Below are 16,324 nucleotides of genomic sequence, written 5' to 3' on the forward strand. Positions count from 1 at the left end.
ATTGAGTCCATTAAGGATTTGATTGGGATCCAAATCTTCTAATTTGGTGATGATTATATCTCCTTATTAGGATAATATCTAAATTAATGATATTGTCTTATTAAATAAAGATAATGTCATATAATTAAGATATTATCCCAATTTAATTAATTGGCCAAATAAATTGGTTCAATTAATTAATTTAAGGGATATTCTTCTTTTCGGCATGGCGTGCTATAATTGGAGACGAAAATAATTGCTCTCACACATGTTACTTTGGACATGACTTTCCATCAAGAAGTGTCTTAATATGTTTCTCCCTCCTCTCCAATTCAGGGGGAGAGGGAGAATGAATTGGAGAGTCTTGGATTAGAGAATCTTAGACTTGAATTGGATAATGATGTGTTTGAAGATACTGCTCTCGTGAAGGAAACGACCGGTCGCACTGAAGCAAGCGACTGGTCGCCTATATCTAAAGATGAAACGACCGGTCGTCCTTTGGAACTCAACCGGACGCCTATATCTGGAGATGAAGCATGTGCTCTCGGTGTCAAAACGACCGGTCACACTGAAGCAAGCAACCGGTCGCCTGTATATGACAATAGTGACAGTGATTCTTGTATGGATGAACTCGATGCAATACCCCCTTCTGCCCTGCCAGTACCCCAATCCACTCATGGTAGTGAATCAAGTGCAGTAATTTTTGATGATCTATATGTGTCAACTTATTAGTTACCCCCACGAACCACTCGTGGGAAACCTAAATTACAATATTCTCCTAATATACATGCTAAGTCTAAATATCCCATTAGCCATTATGTGTCAACTCATCGTTTGTCTAAGTCATATGCATCATATTTGTGTCAATTATCTAGTGTATGTGTACCAACTAAGCTGTAAGATGCTCTTTCTGATCGCAGATGGGTGGATGCTATGAATGTTGAAATGGAAGCTTTGAACAAGAATGAAACTTGGGATTTAGTCCCTTTACCAAGAGGGAAGAAAGCTGTTGGGTGCAGATGGGTGTTTACTTTGAAGCATAAAACTAATGTTTCCATTAACCGTTACAAGGTTAGATTGGTAGCAAAAGGTTATACTCAGACCTATGAAATGGATTATTTGGAGAACTTTGCTCCAGTAGCAAAGCTCAATACTGTACGTGTGTTCTTGTCCCTGGTTGCTAATCTTGACTGGCCCTTATTATTACAGTTTGATGTAAAGAATGTGTTCCTACATGGTGACCTTAAGGAAGAAATATACATGGATCTTCCTCCTGGTATTCCTGGGACCTACAAGGAGGGCGTTATGTGTAAGTTGCGAAAATCCTTATATGGATTAAAGCAGTCTCCAAGAGCATGGTTTGGGAGGTTTGCAACATCTATGAAGAAATTTGGGTATGTGTAGAGTCACTCATATCATACTTTGTTTCTAAAGGGTCATAAAGGTAAATTAACAGCTTTAATTATTTATGTTGATGATATGATTGTAATTGGAGATGATCAGGCAGACATGCAAAATCTTCATAAGTATCTGGCTTCCGAGTTTGACATGGAATCATTGGGTGATTTGAAGTACTTTCTTGGAATTGAAGTTGCTAGATCTAAACATGGTATCTTTCTGTCCTAAAGAAAGTATGTTTTGGATTTATTTGCAGAAACTTGAATGTTGGATTGCAAACCAATTGATACCCTTAGTGAACAGAATCATAAGTTGGGGTTGTATCCTGATCAACTCCCTACTGATAAAGAGCATTATCAACAACTTGTGGGGAAATTGATTTATTTAGTTCATACACGTCCTGATATTGCATATGCAGTGAGTGTAGTGAGTCAATTTATGTATTTTCCTAGTGAAAATCATATGGGTGCTGTGATGCGTATTTTGAGGTTTTTGAAAGTAACTCCTGGTAAATGTTTTCCAAGTATGGTCATACAGATAAGGAAGGGTATACGGATTCTGAATGGGCTGATTTAGTCATTGATAGACATTCTACGTCTGGGTATTTCACATTTGTTGGTGGTAATCTTGTTATTTGGAGGAGTAAAAAGTAAAAAGTGGTGTCTCGGTCTAATGCTGAAGCTGAGTATCATGGGATGGCTCAAGGTGTGTGCAAGTTATTATGGTTGAGGAGATTGTTGAGAGATCTTAGGTTTGCGCCCCAGAAACCCATGGATTTGTATTGTGATAACAAAGCTGTAATTGCAATTGCTCATAACCCTGTGCAACATGATTGTACAAAGCAATGGAGGTTGATCGACATTTTATTAAAGAGAAGGCGGATGCTGAGATTGTTTCTTTTCCGTTTATATCATCCGAATGTCAACTAGCAGATGTACTTACAAAAGCTGTGTCTACTACTGTCTTTCTCAACTCGTGCATCTTTACTCCAACTTGAGGAGGAGTGTTAGCGAGATCCTAACTTAATTAGGAGATTTATTTCCTAGTCTATTAGGACTCTATTTCTTTCCTTTTGTATAGATATTGTGTAATTATGATTTTATCTTATTTTCTTGTATAACCCTACTAAGGTTACAACCTTATATTATAAAAACCTCATTTTGAAGAATGAAATACATCTGAAAATATTCTACCTATTTTGTTTGACTACTTTTGCCGTTAATTTTTTCGAATTTCATCTAATTTTTCTATTAAAAAAATAACATGCTTGGCATATGATCCATATTTTTCTTCATTTTAAAATTATAATTAATTAATATAAAATAATAATAATAATAATAATAATAATAATAATAATAAATGAAAAGTCCTTGAAACTTCCCCATTGAAGAAACTCCGTAGTGTGCTTATGGCAGTGGAAGTGATATCATTGATGGGCAAAATTTTGGTAGTATTATCAATTTCAGAGACTAGAGTTACTTCTTCCATGGCCAATGATCCAATATTTGGGGTTTGTTATTCCTCACATGTTCCATCATCCAATTCACACTCTCTGCGTCATAATTGGTTTGCTGGGTTTGTGTGTCACGGGCGCGCGTGTTTTTTTTTTCCCTCTTAATTTTTTGGGTAAGGGTATAATTGGATTTCAAAGATTTAAAAGTTTTGTTGGGTTAAGGCCCAGTTTGGGATTGTTGTCACTTTTATAAAAATTAAAATAAAAATAAAAATAAAAATAAAAAAGCAATCCCAAACGGAGCCTAACTCAAATGATTTTTGGGTTTGAACAGAAAAAACTATTTTCCTAATTTATGAGAAAATTAAAAGAGAGGGAAAAACAGCATCCACTAGTGCAATATGTCACACGTACATGTAAGGTATACACAATGGAGATTTACACTAACACCCCTTGAGATTTTTGACTTTTTCACAAAACTCGGAGGTTTTAGAAATTACACGAACACTTCCCTGAGATTTTAAATTGTTTTCACAAAACTCTTTTTCATTGATTTTTCATCCAAAGATTGATGATTTTATACCAAAAAATTTATCCGAATGACAAAGTTTGCCTTTGAGATTAGATTGCATATACTTCATTGAGTTTAATTTTGTCATTTGCATAAGTTTTTTTTTTTTTCAATAAAATCATTAATTTTTGGACAAACAATCAATGAAAATGGATTTTGTGAAAACAAACTGAAACCTCAAGAGCGTTTTCATGTAATTTTTGAGACCCGAAGGGGTTTGTGAAAACACAAGAAATCTCAGGGGATGTTAGTGTAAATAACTCATAAATAAATGAAGAAATAAAACTTACAAACGATGAACATGTAGTTTGCGCAAACTTAACCTTCTTCAGCTCTATACACCTCATCGAGGAAAGTAGTCACAAACAACTCACTGCAATGACACACTATAAGCATGGTGAAAATATGCACAGTAAATGTCCCTCGAAGTGGTACAATTTCAAAGGTAAATCATGCTTAGCCCATTTAATTCGATGCCGTGCACCCAATATCACCAAAATGAACGCCCTTGCCGCATGTACTACACTTCCAGTGGATTTACATCTATAACACTCTGTAATTCATCTATGTGAGTCCACTCTATCAATTACATCCAATGCTTTTTCCTTATCAATACCGAAATCAATGACAGGAACCCCAGAGGAGAGCCTACTGAACGGTAACAATTTCCTGCTTCCTCGCCTAGGTGAGTAGCTGTTACTCTTACTCAATCTGTTGTGCTCCGTCAAACTAGAGTTCACAGTGTCAAAGTCCTGACTCTTACTAATTCCTGGAATCCGTCTTCTTTTACTGACATCCTGCAGCATCTCCTGATCTTCAGTTGTTAGCACACTTGACTGAACATTGATAGGCAAGTCCTTGGGCTGCTTATTTGCCAACGGGAGGGGTGTGCCAGCTGTGGACTTGACAGGTGACCTCATGTCCCCATTATTGGCGGCAGACTTACTTTTACAAGCCAAATGGTGAAGCCACAAGACTAGTTTGAGTATACAGACTTCTGTTTTCTCCTTATTTGCATGGTGGAATGTCTCAATTCGAATCACATCAGTCTGCAAAGCTGCCTTTCGGTTCGCCCCAGAACTGCATAACCGAAAATATGGTTAACTAAAAGAACAGTAAAAACCATCAAAAACCCCAAAAGAAACAAGAAAGGAATAAAGGACAAATGATGAAAGTCAAAGTAAGAAACAAGCAGTATATTGTTACTCACCCACTACTCGCCCACTCTCCTACCCAGCCAAAACCATGATGAGCTCTGTTATTAGTTTTTGCAACCAAATCAACAAAATGATGATCAATAACAAAGAAAGTTGTAAACTACAGCTGCAAAAGAGTTTCACAAACACAAAAAGATACAGGTGTTTTGCAGAACAGCTGGCCATCTTACTTGGCTGTGTTTGTAGCAACTGGAACAAGCCAGTGTAAAGTTTTCTCCATTTCAGCTTTGATTTCTGCAATAGTGAGCTGCAGAAAACAATTTAGTCGAACAGTTTAGTGGATACAAATTCTCTTCAAAGAATGTTTTGCCACAAAACCCAAAGTACACAGCCTGTCCGCAACAATCAAAAGTCTGTAATTCACATTCTAGGTCATATTATGAAACGAGATATAGGACTATAGGGTAATGTTCTCTTGCATACAAATACTTCTGTTACCGAATTTGAACATTCAAACAAGAACAACCTGATCAATGGTCCAAATTCACAATCTGGCAAGAGAACATTTCCTTAGGAATATATTATGTATATATAGCTAAAGCTACACAAATGAAATATTACCTCTTCTTTAACATGAAAAGACTGTAATTTGGAGCGTAAAGATGATTTTATATTAGGCGGCAAGCTCTGGTATAATGTATCCCTTGTATTTGGAGGCATAGAACTTGACCGGGCTACCTAAATGCACCAAAGCAGAATCAGAAAAAATCAAATTTATGCTTTAGGGAAGACCAACAATTTCATCCCCTTGCCCAACATTGTTCCATGTTAATTTAAATGCCCTCAGGTTGAATTAGAATACGTCAAAACAACCAGAGTAACTGTTGCAACAGTATAACTTCATATTTTCATTAATATTATGTAAAATGCACAACGAGAAAAAAGAAGAGAGATAGTACACTCACAAGACTATCGATTTGGAGGACGATATTTGCATAATGTAAAGAAAGTCCAGCTGGTCCCAATCTTTGATAACTGTTCATAGGTCCCTCCACTGGTTTATGACCATCTGCATATGTAAATGAATAAGTCTCCTAATACTAGTTCGTCCAAACAACCTAACCAAATTAACTCTCTGATGGGCTTGTTTTTCCATCGAAGTAAGATGAAATTGAACCACAAACTTAACTATTAAAACAACGTAAGCAATAATTCTTTGGGCTTAACTAGATTTCAAACTTCGCTCAAACTCGATAAATATAACAAGCACAAGCTTAAGAATCATTAAGCTGAAGCAGGGTATTAAATATTGATGTCAGCGGAAGTTTGAAATAAAGAAAAAAATAGACAATACTTTCAAATTTTCTGACAGAAATATTAGGAAAAGATACTGAATAAATCTTCAAAAGTTTATTTAATCAAATTATCTACTAGGTCAATATATATATATATACATATATTGTACAATTTAAGTGCGTAATAGATTTATATGATTTAGGGTAAAATACAATACATACCGACAAGAACTGTTACCAGGATCAACAATCATACTCTCTAAAATGAATAAAGTTTTGAACTACGTCTTTCTAGCTTGTGCTACAACTTGTGTACCCTATATAATATTGGACACTTGTGTTCAAAAGAGATTGTCTTTGGCAATTGGTTTTAACATTGTTTGAATTTATCAATGTACTGCTGAGACAAACAGTATGAAACAAGGATTAATAGACTTGCAATTTTAAGAAAATGCAAACTTCCAAAAACAACATATCATAATAACCTAGCAAAAAAACGTGGCAAAAGCTATGTTAAAGTTAGAGCATGCAACGCAAAACCAATTGCAAATGGGTGGAGATGCCCAGGATATTATGTCTTGTGGTGCAAGGCTTGAAATACTCAATGTGAGATTTATATTCTCAGCACGCCTCCTCACATATGGCCTGGCTGAACCAAACACATGGATCAACTATATCAGGTGATGTGATGCACACATGTGTGGCCAAACAAGGTCTAACATAAGGATGAATTGTGCGCTCTGATACCATGTTAAAACTAAGAGCATCCAACCAAAACCAATTGGCAAGCCAGGATATTGTATATTGTGGTGCAAGGATTGACATACCGGAGTTGGAATTTGTATTCTGAACAAGCTAAAATAGAAATTGGGATTACACAGTAGTAGCAATTCTTACATATGAATACTCTAAATCTTATATATGATCGTGAATTACATGCTAAAGTACTTAGAAATGCTATTGGAGCCTTAAACAATATACTGTTCAAAGATGAAGATGAATCATGTAACAAGGCTATATGCATAGTTTAAGACCTTTAACAGATACATACCAGCACTACCAAAGGCAGCATGTATCTCTAGATGTAAGAAGTGGACGATATCAACAAGCTTCTCTATCACCTGTATTTCAAAATGTTAGATTTTACAGAGTATAAACTGTTACTTGTATGCTATTCCTTGTTTCCTTACTCAATGTAGTAGTGAAATAGAAACCAAAAACAAAAACAAAAATAACATCATATGGCAAAGCGATATTAACAATGCAGTGCCAAAAAAGATGAAACCAAAAACCCAATGGCCACATATTTGATCTTTTCAGGCAGACGGAACTTTTGGATATGTGCTAAGATTCCAATTTATAATCATTCAACTATCTTTAGTATAGCTTTTTTCTCATTTGTTCTATGCTCTGGAATGCAATTAGCAGTCAAAATTTATGGTACACAGTATATCTGCGTTTACCTAAAAGGGGGGAAATAGTCTCCCCAGAAAAAGAAATGTTAACAGATAAGCAATATTCTTCTGGGAAAATTGCATAATACTGCCTAAAATTGTGGGCCTCATTTGGTGGCTCAGATTTGTCCCTGGATACTCTTTTGGATATGTGCTAAGATTTCCAATTTATGATTCAACTATCTTTAGTAGAACTTTTTTGTCATTTGTAATGTGCTCTGAAATGCAATTAGCAGTCAAAATTTATGGCGCAAAGTATATCTGAGTTTACCTAAAAGGGGGGACAGAGTCTCCCCAGAACAAGAAATATTAACAGATAAGTCATACTCTTTTGGGAAAATTGCACGAATACCACCTAAAATATGTGGTATGCCCAATTTCCACCCTCAAAAGATAAATGACTGTTAGATCCAAACTCTGAATTTTGTCACAATACATCACCTCGGTCCGTTTCTATTGACATTTTTGTTAAATCAAGCCATGTGCCGCACATGTCAGCTTTTGTTGAAAGAATACTTCATCAATGTCATTTAAATTTAAATAAAGGAAAAACAAAATAAAAACATATACACAGTACAAAACAAAAGGCCTAAGCCCAGCTCATACTGTCTACTCTGGGGATTAGAGTACTAAATAATTTTTTCATTTCTGACAAATAAAAGAAATATCTTAGGAAGTACACTCATATTTTCCTTGTCATATATATTTATTACCAAAGGATAAATTATCAATATCATTTTAGCATTGCACAGATTGAAACTTTTAAAGATAGTAGACAGTGCATAATAGGAAAGCAGCAATATATAAATGCAATAACGGGAAAAGACAGGTCACGGAAAACTAAAGATAGACAAAATAAAAATCAGTGTCTAAAATAGCAATTAAATGAAGTTTTTCCATGGTTACCTCTTCCAAACTTTTGGACCAAAGCGACTTTTTCTTTAAAGTTTTAACCACTTTCCTTTGGCTTTTTAGTTCTGCCCTCAAGTCACCTATGAGATGAACAGAAAAATTTTAAAAATTAATATGCCTTGCTTAAGTGACTCTGCTACAATAATCAATATTGAAAACAATGACCACTCATCAGAGCCTAAATCATGACTTTCACATGCACACAGAAAGTAGCACATGGTGATAGAATCTAGGGTCTCAAGTATAAGATTCATCTCTCTTTTACATATTGCACATAATACAAAGAAAACAAATCCACTAGTCACTTTTGCGCTCAAAGTAAATGGAAAGACAGAAATAGGAGACAACAAAATATGTGAAAAGAAATAAATTTTACCTCTGTTCAAGACCTTAATGACAATGGGCCAACAAAGACATTTACTTATTTTAGGCTGCTTATAAGAATAAAATTTACTTTTCTAATGTAGTATTTTGGGAATTTAATTTTTCAGGTTTAATTATAATGTCTTGCAGTATTTTGTCATTTTTGGCATTCTACTGTTTTGGAATGCCTTTCTAACTGATTTTAACTCCTCAAAATGATCTATACATCTAGTCAGTTCTGCAACAGTTCAACCTGTACAAATAAATGTCCAAAAGATAAGAATAGGAAGCATTTCATCACCTCTTTGAGTAGAAAGTGAATTATCCTCCTCCTGGCACTTGCGATCATAGTCTTGTTCGAAACGGTCCAATGAATGAAACTCATGGTATAATTCCTGCATTTAAAGCATATTGATGTTTTGCTTTTCAGAAATCAAATAACATAAAATTGAACACCAAGCTCAATGTTGGATACAGTATTTGAGGATGAAAAGGAAGAAACATTCTTAAAGTACTCATTTATTAATTAGAATAAAAAACCCCATACCTCAAATGACCTTTACAGATGCTCTAATATCTCACTATTAGTGAGTAAAAACATCTAAAACTGGTTTCTCTTAATTTGAGCTAATTGATAGTTACAAACCATCAGATTCTTAACTTAAGAAATTAGATTATTAGCAGCCAACACTCACGACAGGGCAACAAACATAAATATGCCCTTTAAGTGCAAGGGTTGTGGCATCTTACAAACAATGACTAGTGATGATGAACTAGTTTCTGACCAGACGGCAGCCGCGGATGGCTGAATGAAAGAAGAGCATCTTTCAAGAGAAAGGAAATAAACATTTCTTGGAAAGTAGGGCAACATGTATTTATGTTTTTTTTCTCTATAAGAAACCAACATTTTACTGATAGAATGAGAGGAATATACGTGAAAGATTGGCGAGAGGTCAATCAAATATAACTTAAGATCCTCGAACAAGAAAAATATATTACACGGTACAGAACTCCCCCAAATGAAGAAGAATTAAATGAAAAGGAAAGTCTTTAGAATGCTGAACTGCATGAAAAGCTAAAAATTTAAACCCATCCCAAAGTAACTCCATTTCCTCCTCTGAACCCTCAAAAACCCCTTATTTATTTCCAACCAAACAATCCAAAACCTCTAAAAATACAGCCCAAATTTGCCTATTGAAACTGCAATGTAAAATATATGGTCAGCGTTCTCACCCTCCTATTTACACGACACACCCCAATGTGAAGATAAGCATGCAAAGGCTCTCCTTCTTTGATCAAGTCGCCCTCCTATGTCCCCTTATTGTTTCACAAACTTTTGTTTTTCCTTGCATCCTGTTAAATGTTTTCATGTTTAATTATCATAGACTGGTTTGTTGCATTTACTTGAGTTGGTTCACCTTTACTCAAATTAGTACATTGGTTGGTTTTCAGTATCTTTTTTTTCCCATTTTTATTTAGTGATTTTACAAACATATGTAAAATATGCTATAATTATTTATAAAAACAAATAAATATAACAATCAAAACCAAAATTCAAATCCAAAAACCAAAAACAAAAGAAAAGAGGTTGTAAATGGCATATTTGCTCATTCCCTTGCAAAGCAAGCCCTCCATCAATAGCTCATTAAATCATCCAAACGATTACAGAAATGCAAACTATTTTTCTCTATTTATTGGATTGCTCTAGTGATGTATGTAACTTTAATAACTCAACAAATCAACTTCCATTCTGCAGCTCATAAAGGAAATACAAATTGCTCTGTCCTGGTGAAACAAGATGATACTTACAGCAGTACACTGGACTAAAGTCATGAGTTGCTGAATTATCGAGTTTGCATCATCCGTCAGATGCTTCTGAGGAGTAAGTTGCCTGCTGATTCTGTAGAACAAATTAGATGTCACCAAGTAATAACATGGCTCATGGATATGGCATTCCATAAAAGAAGTAAGGTGCCACAAAAGATAATGTGAGGCAAGTATATTACTTGTCAAAATATCGGTCCAAGTTGTGCCACTGGGGATCTTTGCAGCGATTTCCAAATCGAACCACTTCCCCCGAAAAAATTTGTAATTCTTCCCTATAAATGAAGGGTAAAGTTCTATTATAAGGTAGAATAAGGAAATAAAAAATCATTTGAAGCTGACTCATTTGCAGGACAAAATGAGATGGTAAGTATTTGGCACTATTCAGTATCCACCTTTTGTCAGCTGCAACAATCCTTAACAGTTCATCCATATCTTTCGACACTAAATGCTGCACACCTTCTGAAGGAAGCACCACTTCTTTCAAATGCCTAATACTTCTTTTTGAAAGGGATTGCATAAGATTGGAACCCTTAACGATAGTGTTGGCAATCTCAAACGATATAATTGCGATTTCGTTGCCTTTGGCAGGTGCTGCAGCAACGAAGCCGGTGCCAGAATTCAAATTTGTCATGCTGCTCCCAAGTGTGTCCAAGACCTGCACTGCCTTTCCAAGGCCAAGAGTGCCAGCTCTGCCCAAACGTGAACTCACCTCAGAAACCTGCAATATTGTAACAGCTATATAAGGACAAGGGCTTCTTCTACAAAATTTATGAGAACCCATTACGGGTTTTCAACATTACAACATTTATGTAAGTAAAATGACAATATTTTTCTAAAAACATTTAAGTGATTCCACAGAGAGTTAATAGAATCATTAGCTAAGAAATAATGGAATTAAGTTCCCATTTGAGCCCCTATATGCCAAAAATGCGCAGCAGCCAATCAGTTTATTTATATAACAACACATATTAAGTGAGTAGTAAAGTAAGCTATGGGTTGTGAGAGAATCAGAAATGGAGGAAGAAACAACCTTAGCGACGGCGGCCTGCTTAGAGCGAACAGAGCCGGATTTGTGGGAGAAGGAGGTGGGATAGCGCGGAATGCCATCATAGAAATCATCGTCAGACTCATAAAAAAGAGGATTCTGATTGTCGTTCTTCTCTGAAAACTGTTCTTCTTCTTGTTGTTGTTGTGGAGGTGGAGGCGGAGGCGGCTCCTCCTCCGCTTTGTGTTTCTTCTGCAAATGAATATCCATGGGCGGCGGCAGAGTCACACTCACATGGTTGGTCTTCAAACGGGAATTCAGATTCTGATTCTGATCAAATTGCCGATTCACATCCCAACCCGCGCTCTCCACACTCGAACTCCTCGTCTTCTTCGAACAAAGCCCTCCCATTTTTTTCTGCTTCTGATTATCACCACAATCACTAGCAGCAAAAGAAGCTTCTTCGATTGGGATTGGGATTTTGATAGATGATGAAGTGATCAAACCCCAATTCCAAAAGGCACCAAAGTAAAAGTCCACCAATAGAAGCAGAAGCAGAAGCAGCAGCCAGAGAGAGTAGACCGGTTGGCTGGCTCTTGTTGCTTTAAATTTTTTATTAGAAGTTGGAATAATTAAAATTAAAAAAAGGAATACAAGAAGAAATGCATAATTCGGTGGAGGAGTTAAAATTCAGCAGACGTCTTCTCTCTCTCAGAGAGGGACTTCGGACAGTCAGTCAGACCGGGAATTGGTCAATATTCAAACTTTGCGCGCTGACTAATGTTCATGGCCCATCTGCCCTGCCCATTGGCTGGCTTTCCAAATAATCTATATATATAAAGCAAAAGGTAGAGAATGGTGAAACATTCAAAATACCAGAAAATGTCCATGGTTAATGCAAACATTAAGAATTGAAATTATTAATTAAATGAGGATAATATGGTAAATTCACAATTTTTCGTATTAAAAAAATTAAAATTAAAAGAAAATTCAGATAATGGATCCTATTTTTATGAAACACAAATATCCATTATCTTTTTTAATTCTAAAATAAATTTAAATTTTTTTTTAAAAAAACCTCTTGTATGCACGGAAGCGCGTGCAGAGAGGCTAGTATTAATAATAGGACAAATTATATAAAACTATAGGGTGATTTTCAAGTTCATATCCAATTTTAGATATATTTACTAGCACATACTTAGTACATGTTTACATATCAGTAATGGGTATGAGAGGAAAGGAAATAATTTTCATTCCTGACTTCCCCTTCGTTTACTTGCAATCAGAAATGAAAAAATAAGTAGGTTCCACCTCAAAATCCGTAATCACATCCCCTCAAAATTAAGTATCAGATCAACTATGGGAGAATAGTCGATACGATTCTCATTCTTGTTTTCTCTTAATAACTTTCAAAAATACCCTTACCACTTTACCATAATTCCAAAACACTCCAAACCCTTAAAAAAAAATAAAAACTCACACCAAGAAGTTCCAAGACGCTCCAACTTCTTTTTCATGTTAGCGTTGCAGACACAACCTCCCAAAAGAAGCAACAACGCCTTGTGCTATGTAAGCCATTCTATCTATCTATCTATCTATCTATCTTCTTCTTCTTCTTCTTATATCTTCTGTTTTCACATTCATCACAAAACAAAATACAGTCATGGATTAAGACTTTTATGGAGATTATATATCTCTTTTTTAGGTAGTATGAAGATTATGTATTTAATCATATGAAGATTATGCAGGTTATTATTATTTGATTGTTTACTAGTTACGTAGGTGAAAGATATATATTTATTGGAGTTTATTTTTTTGTTTGAAATTGATTCTAGACAAATGTGTTATTAGCATTATCATTGAACTGGGCTCTTACTGTTCATATTGTTCAGCATATTGAGTCCTCATGCTTACACCACCTTACTGGTTTGCTACGGGATTAGTTTGGCCTCCTTAATCAGTTTGAGAATTATATGTGCTGTGGTGAAAATGTGCGGGGCATTTCAGTAATCAAATTAATTTCGATTTTGATTCATGAAAATTAGTAAACAATAACAATGGGAATCAACCTCATTCCTTTGCTAATTCCAGATATTTAGTAAACAGCTTAATGGAAATGATTCTTTCCATACCGATTCAGTAGTTTCCCGATTCCTAAATTCTCTAATTCCTTACTTTCTCCATTATTGATACGTAAACATGCCCTTAAACTCCCGGAAAACCTACAAATTATCCCCTTCATCAATCAAATCATTAGTGAATCTGTTAAATACTGATGTGGCGAATGTGGGTTCTATTTTTTAATGACATGGACTTACAGGTGGACAAATAAATAATAAATAATAATTTTTAAATCATATTAAAATCATTAAAAAAAATTAAATTTTTTAATAAAAAAATCTCCTCTCTTCTCCTACCTAGCCTCTCCCTCCCGACTCAACCCCACCTCTCAGCCACCTCTCTCTCGTCGCCCACCCCAAACCCTACTCTCTTTCTCTCTCCTTCTCCCTCCCAACCCACCCCAACTTCTCCAGCATAGGCCCAACCGCAACCTTCGATCGCTCTGTCCTACAAATTCTAGCTCCCAATAAGCGAGTTGTGTTGGGTGAGATCTCCAACTCGACAAACAACGTCGTTTCCACCCTGAACTCGACTCCAAAGAAACCCAAGAGTAGCTTCAAGAAGAAGAAGACGACGACAAAGAGGGAAGAGGAGGCCCTCAAGACTGAAATCATTATGAGATCTATTGATCCACGCAAGTCTGATCATTCGCCTTCTATATATTGCTATCTTCTTTCATAGGAGGTATGAATTCTCCTGTAGAGATTTGAAATTCGATGTTTGGACTGGTGAATCTTGATTTCCATTTGTGTTGAGCTTTTGGGCATTTTTTGTTAGTTGGTTCTGGAGTTATGGAATGGGTTCTGGACTGATGGGAATTATACTGCTTTTAATGACGCCAAAGAGGATTTGAACCATACTCTTCTCATGGAAGAGACCTTTCTTTTGGCATGGAAATGTGGGGTAGGTTCTCATTCCACCTCACGAGGTCTCAGCCTGTAGTACAATATGTTTTTTAGAGTCTTAATTCCTAGGCCAATGATATTGATTGCGTTATTGATAATGGCTGGTGGCTGGGTCTATGCTGGAGAAGTTGGGGTGGGGTGCGGTGGGGTGGGGTGGAGAAGGAAGAGAAAGAGATTTGGGTTTGGGGGTAGGGGTTGGCTGTAGAGGGGTGGCTAAGAGGTGGGGTTGAGTTGGGAGGGAGGGAGGGTTGGCTGGGTAGGAGAAGAGAGAGGAGATTTTTTTTAATTTTTTTAGTGATTTTAATATGATTTAAAAATTATTTTTAACATGTAAATAATTTTTTATTTGTCCACATGTAAGTCCGCGTCATTAAAAAAAAATGGAATCCACATTCGCGACATCAGCATTTAATAGATTCATTAATGGTTTGGCTAACGGAGGGGGTAATTTGTAGGTTTTCCGGGGGTTTGAATATGTACTCGTAAATGTCTCTAAAATTGGGTATGAACTTGAAAATGACCCTATAGTTTGGGGGTTTTATGTAGTTTGTCCTTAATAATATTTCTTCAACTCAATTCTTGCCGTATCAACTGTTTCTTAACGTTTAATCACCAAATAAAATGTATAGGTCCCGCAGGGGGCTATTATTAGGCGAAAATTCGGTGGTACATTGATGGTGCCAATGTAGTCATTTATCCAAGGACTGAAATTGGATTTTAAAAATTAAGGGCTAAGATTGAATGACATGATGACTTGTTTAGCCATTTCTTATTAAACATCACATGAGTCACATATGACTGTGAGAAAGGAAAAGAGATCTAGACTCACGAGATGGAGGTCGTCCACGAGAAAACCTAAGACGCTTGCGACTGTCTGCCTCATCCAATCCTAAGCGAGGTCCTCCAACACTTCTCTCTACTTGCCCAAAACCCATCTGTATAAAGATACAATTCATAGGCAAAACCTCACTCAATTAGGCTATACCTTTCTTAACGGGGCTTCCATTTCATCTAATGCTCAACGAATTAAGAGGTATTTAGTTTAATTTGTTTGAAGTGTCAACTGCTACTTCAACAACATCAATCGATGAAGCTAATAAAGAACTTCAATCTCACACATTGAAGGGTGGCATCGGCCCGACCTGATATCGCCCATTTCTCGATGTTTATATGAGCTTTGAAGCCCATTCCAGCCGTTACTACATCAAATCGATCTACAATACTCAGTCTCGAACTCGAGAAACAAGAGAGGATGGATGCCAGATGAGTTTGACCGTTGACGACATCAGCGGGAATGGATTTGTAATAGTAGCTATGAGTTCCGAGTTGACGAAAAAAATAGCGTCGTCGTAAAGATTTCGAAGATTTACAACCTCCTTGGCTTTGAATGACGACATTGGTTCCTCATTTGAGTTGTTTGTGAAACAAAGTTGAAGGAGGAGGAGTTGAATGTTTGGAAGCATCAAGTAAGAGTTCAAATGACCCTCTTTTTTGGGTTTAGGAGTTGAATGTATTTTGGGTCATGAGTTCATGCAATTGTATGTTTTTTGTTGCGAAATAGTTATACCGGTGTGCAATTATTATCGTGACTATGTGCAATTTCACGTTGAGATTATTCATTTGTCTGAATTGAAGAGAAAGTATGTTAGCACTTAAATTATAATGTAATTTTAGTTTGAATTTATGTTTCTTATGCATGGAGAGGTCTGCTAAGATGGGCAGAGGCATAGAACATCAAAGGGTGGTTGTAGTGATTCGGAGTATCTGGGTGGTTGGGAAAGGTCGAGTCGCGAGGCACCGGCAACATAGAGTGGGCATATGTTGACCAAACATCGAGGTAGTCAAAGTAGTGATTATAATGGTGTTGACATTAATGTACCGAGAAGATATTATGGGGAAAGAGT

At 36.1% G+C, this 16,324-nt stretch overlaps 1 protein-coding gene and 1 long non-coding RNA gene across 2 annotated transcripts; one reads left to right on the plus strand and one right to left on the minus strand.

Moving 5' to 3' along the window:
* On the minus strand, positions 3,572 to 12,093 carry LOC18778660. Its single transcript, XM_007211734.2, has 12 exons — positions 11,440 to 12,093; positions 10,802 to 11,127; positions 10,589 to 10,681; positions 10,392 to 10,482; positions 8,884 to 8,977; positions 8,214 to 8,299; positions 6,905 to 6,974; positions 5,524 to 5,627; positions 5,180 to 5,296; positions 4,789 to 4,865; positions 4,612 to 4,656; positions 3,572 to 4,481 (listed from the first exon to the last, which is right to left on the minus strand). The coding sequence occupies exons 1-12, from the start codon at positions 11,803 to 11,805 to the stop codon at positions 3,962 to 3,964; spliced, it is 1,989 nt and encodes a 662-aa protein (XP_007211796.2). The 5' UTR covers positions 11,806 to 12,093; the 3' UTR covers positions 3,572 to 3,961.
* On the plus strand, positions 13,604 to 16,117 carry LOC109948461. Its single transcript, XR_002271088.1, has 2 exons — positions 13,604 to 14,199; positions 15,546 to 16,117. It is a non-coding gene; the product is annotated as an uncharacterized LOC109948461 (long non-coding RNA).

Source organism: Prunus persica, chromosome G4 (genome assembly GCF_000346465.2).
Source record: "Prunus persica cultivar Lovell chromosome G4, Prunus_persica_NCBIv2, whole genome shotgun sequence".
Classification (NCBI taxonomy): Eukaryota; Viridiplantae; Streptophyta; class Magnoliopsida; order Rosales; family Rosaceae; genus Prunus; species Prunus persica.

Excerpts from the sequence above, each read along its gene's own strand:
- LOC18778660 (XM_007211734.2), bottom strand. The coding sequence starts at position 11,805 with ATGGGAGGGCTTTGTTCGAAGAAGACGAGGAGTTCGAGTGTGGAGAGC. Across the intron at positions 10,483-10,588 it reads TTGGACCGATATTTTGACAA|AATCAGCAGGCAACTTACTC; the intron begins GTAATATACTTG and ends TTTGTTCTACAG. Across the intron at positions 5,297-5,523 it reads TCCTCCAAATCGATAGTCTT|GTAGCCCGGTCAAGTTCTAT; the intron begins GTGAGTGTACTA and ends TGGTGCATTTAG.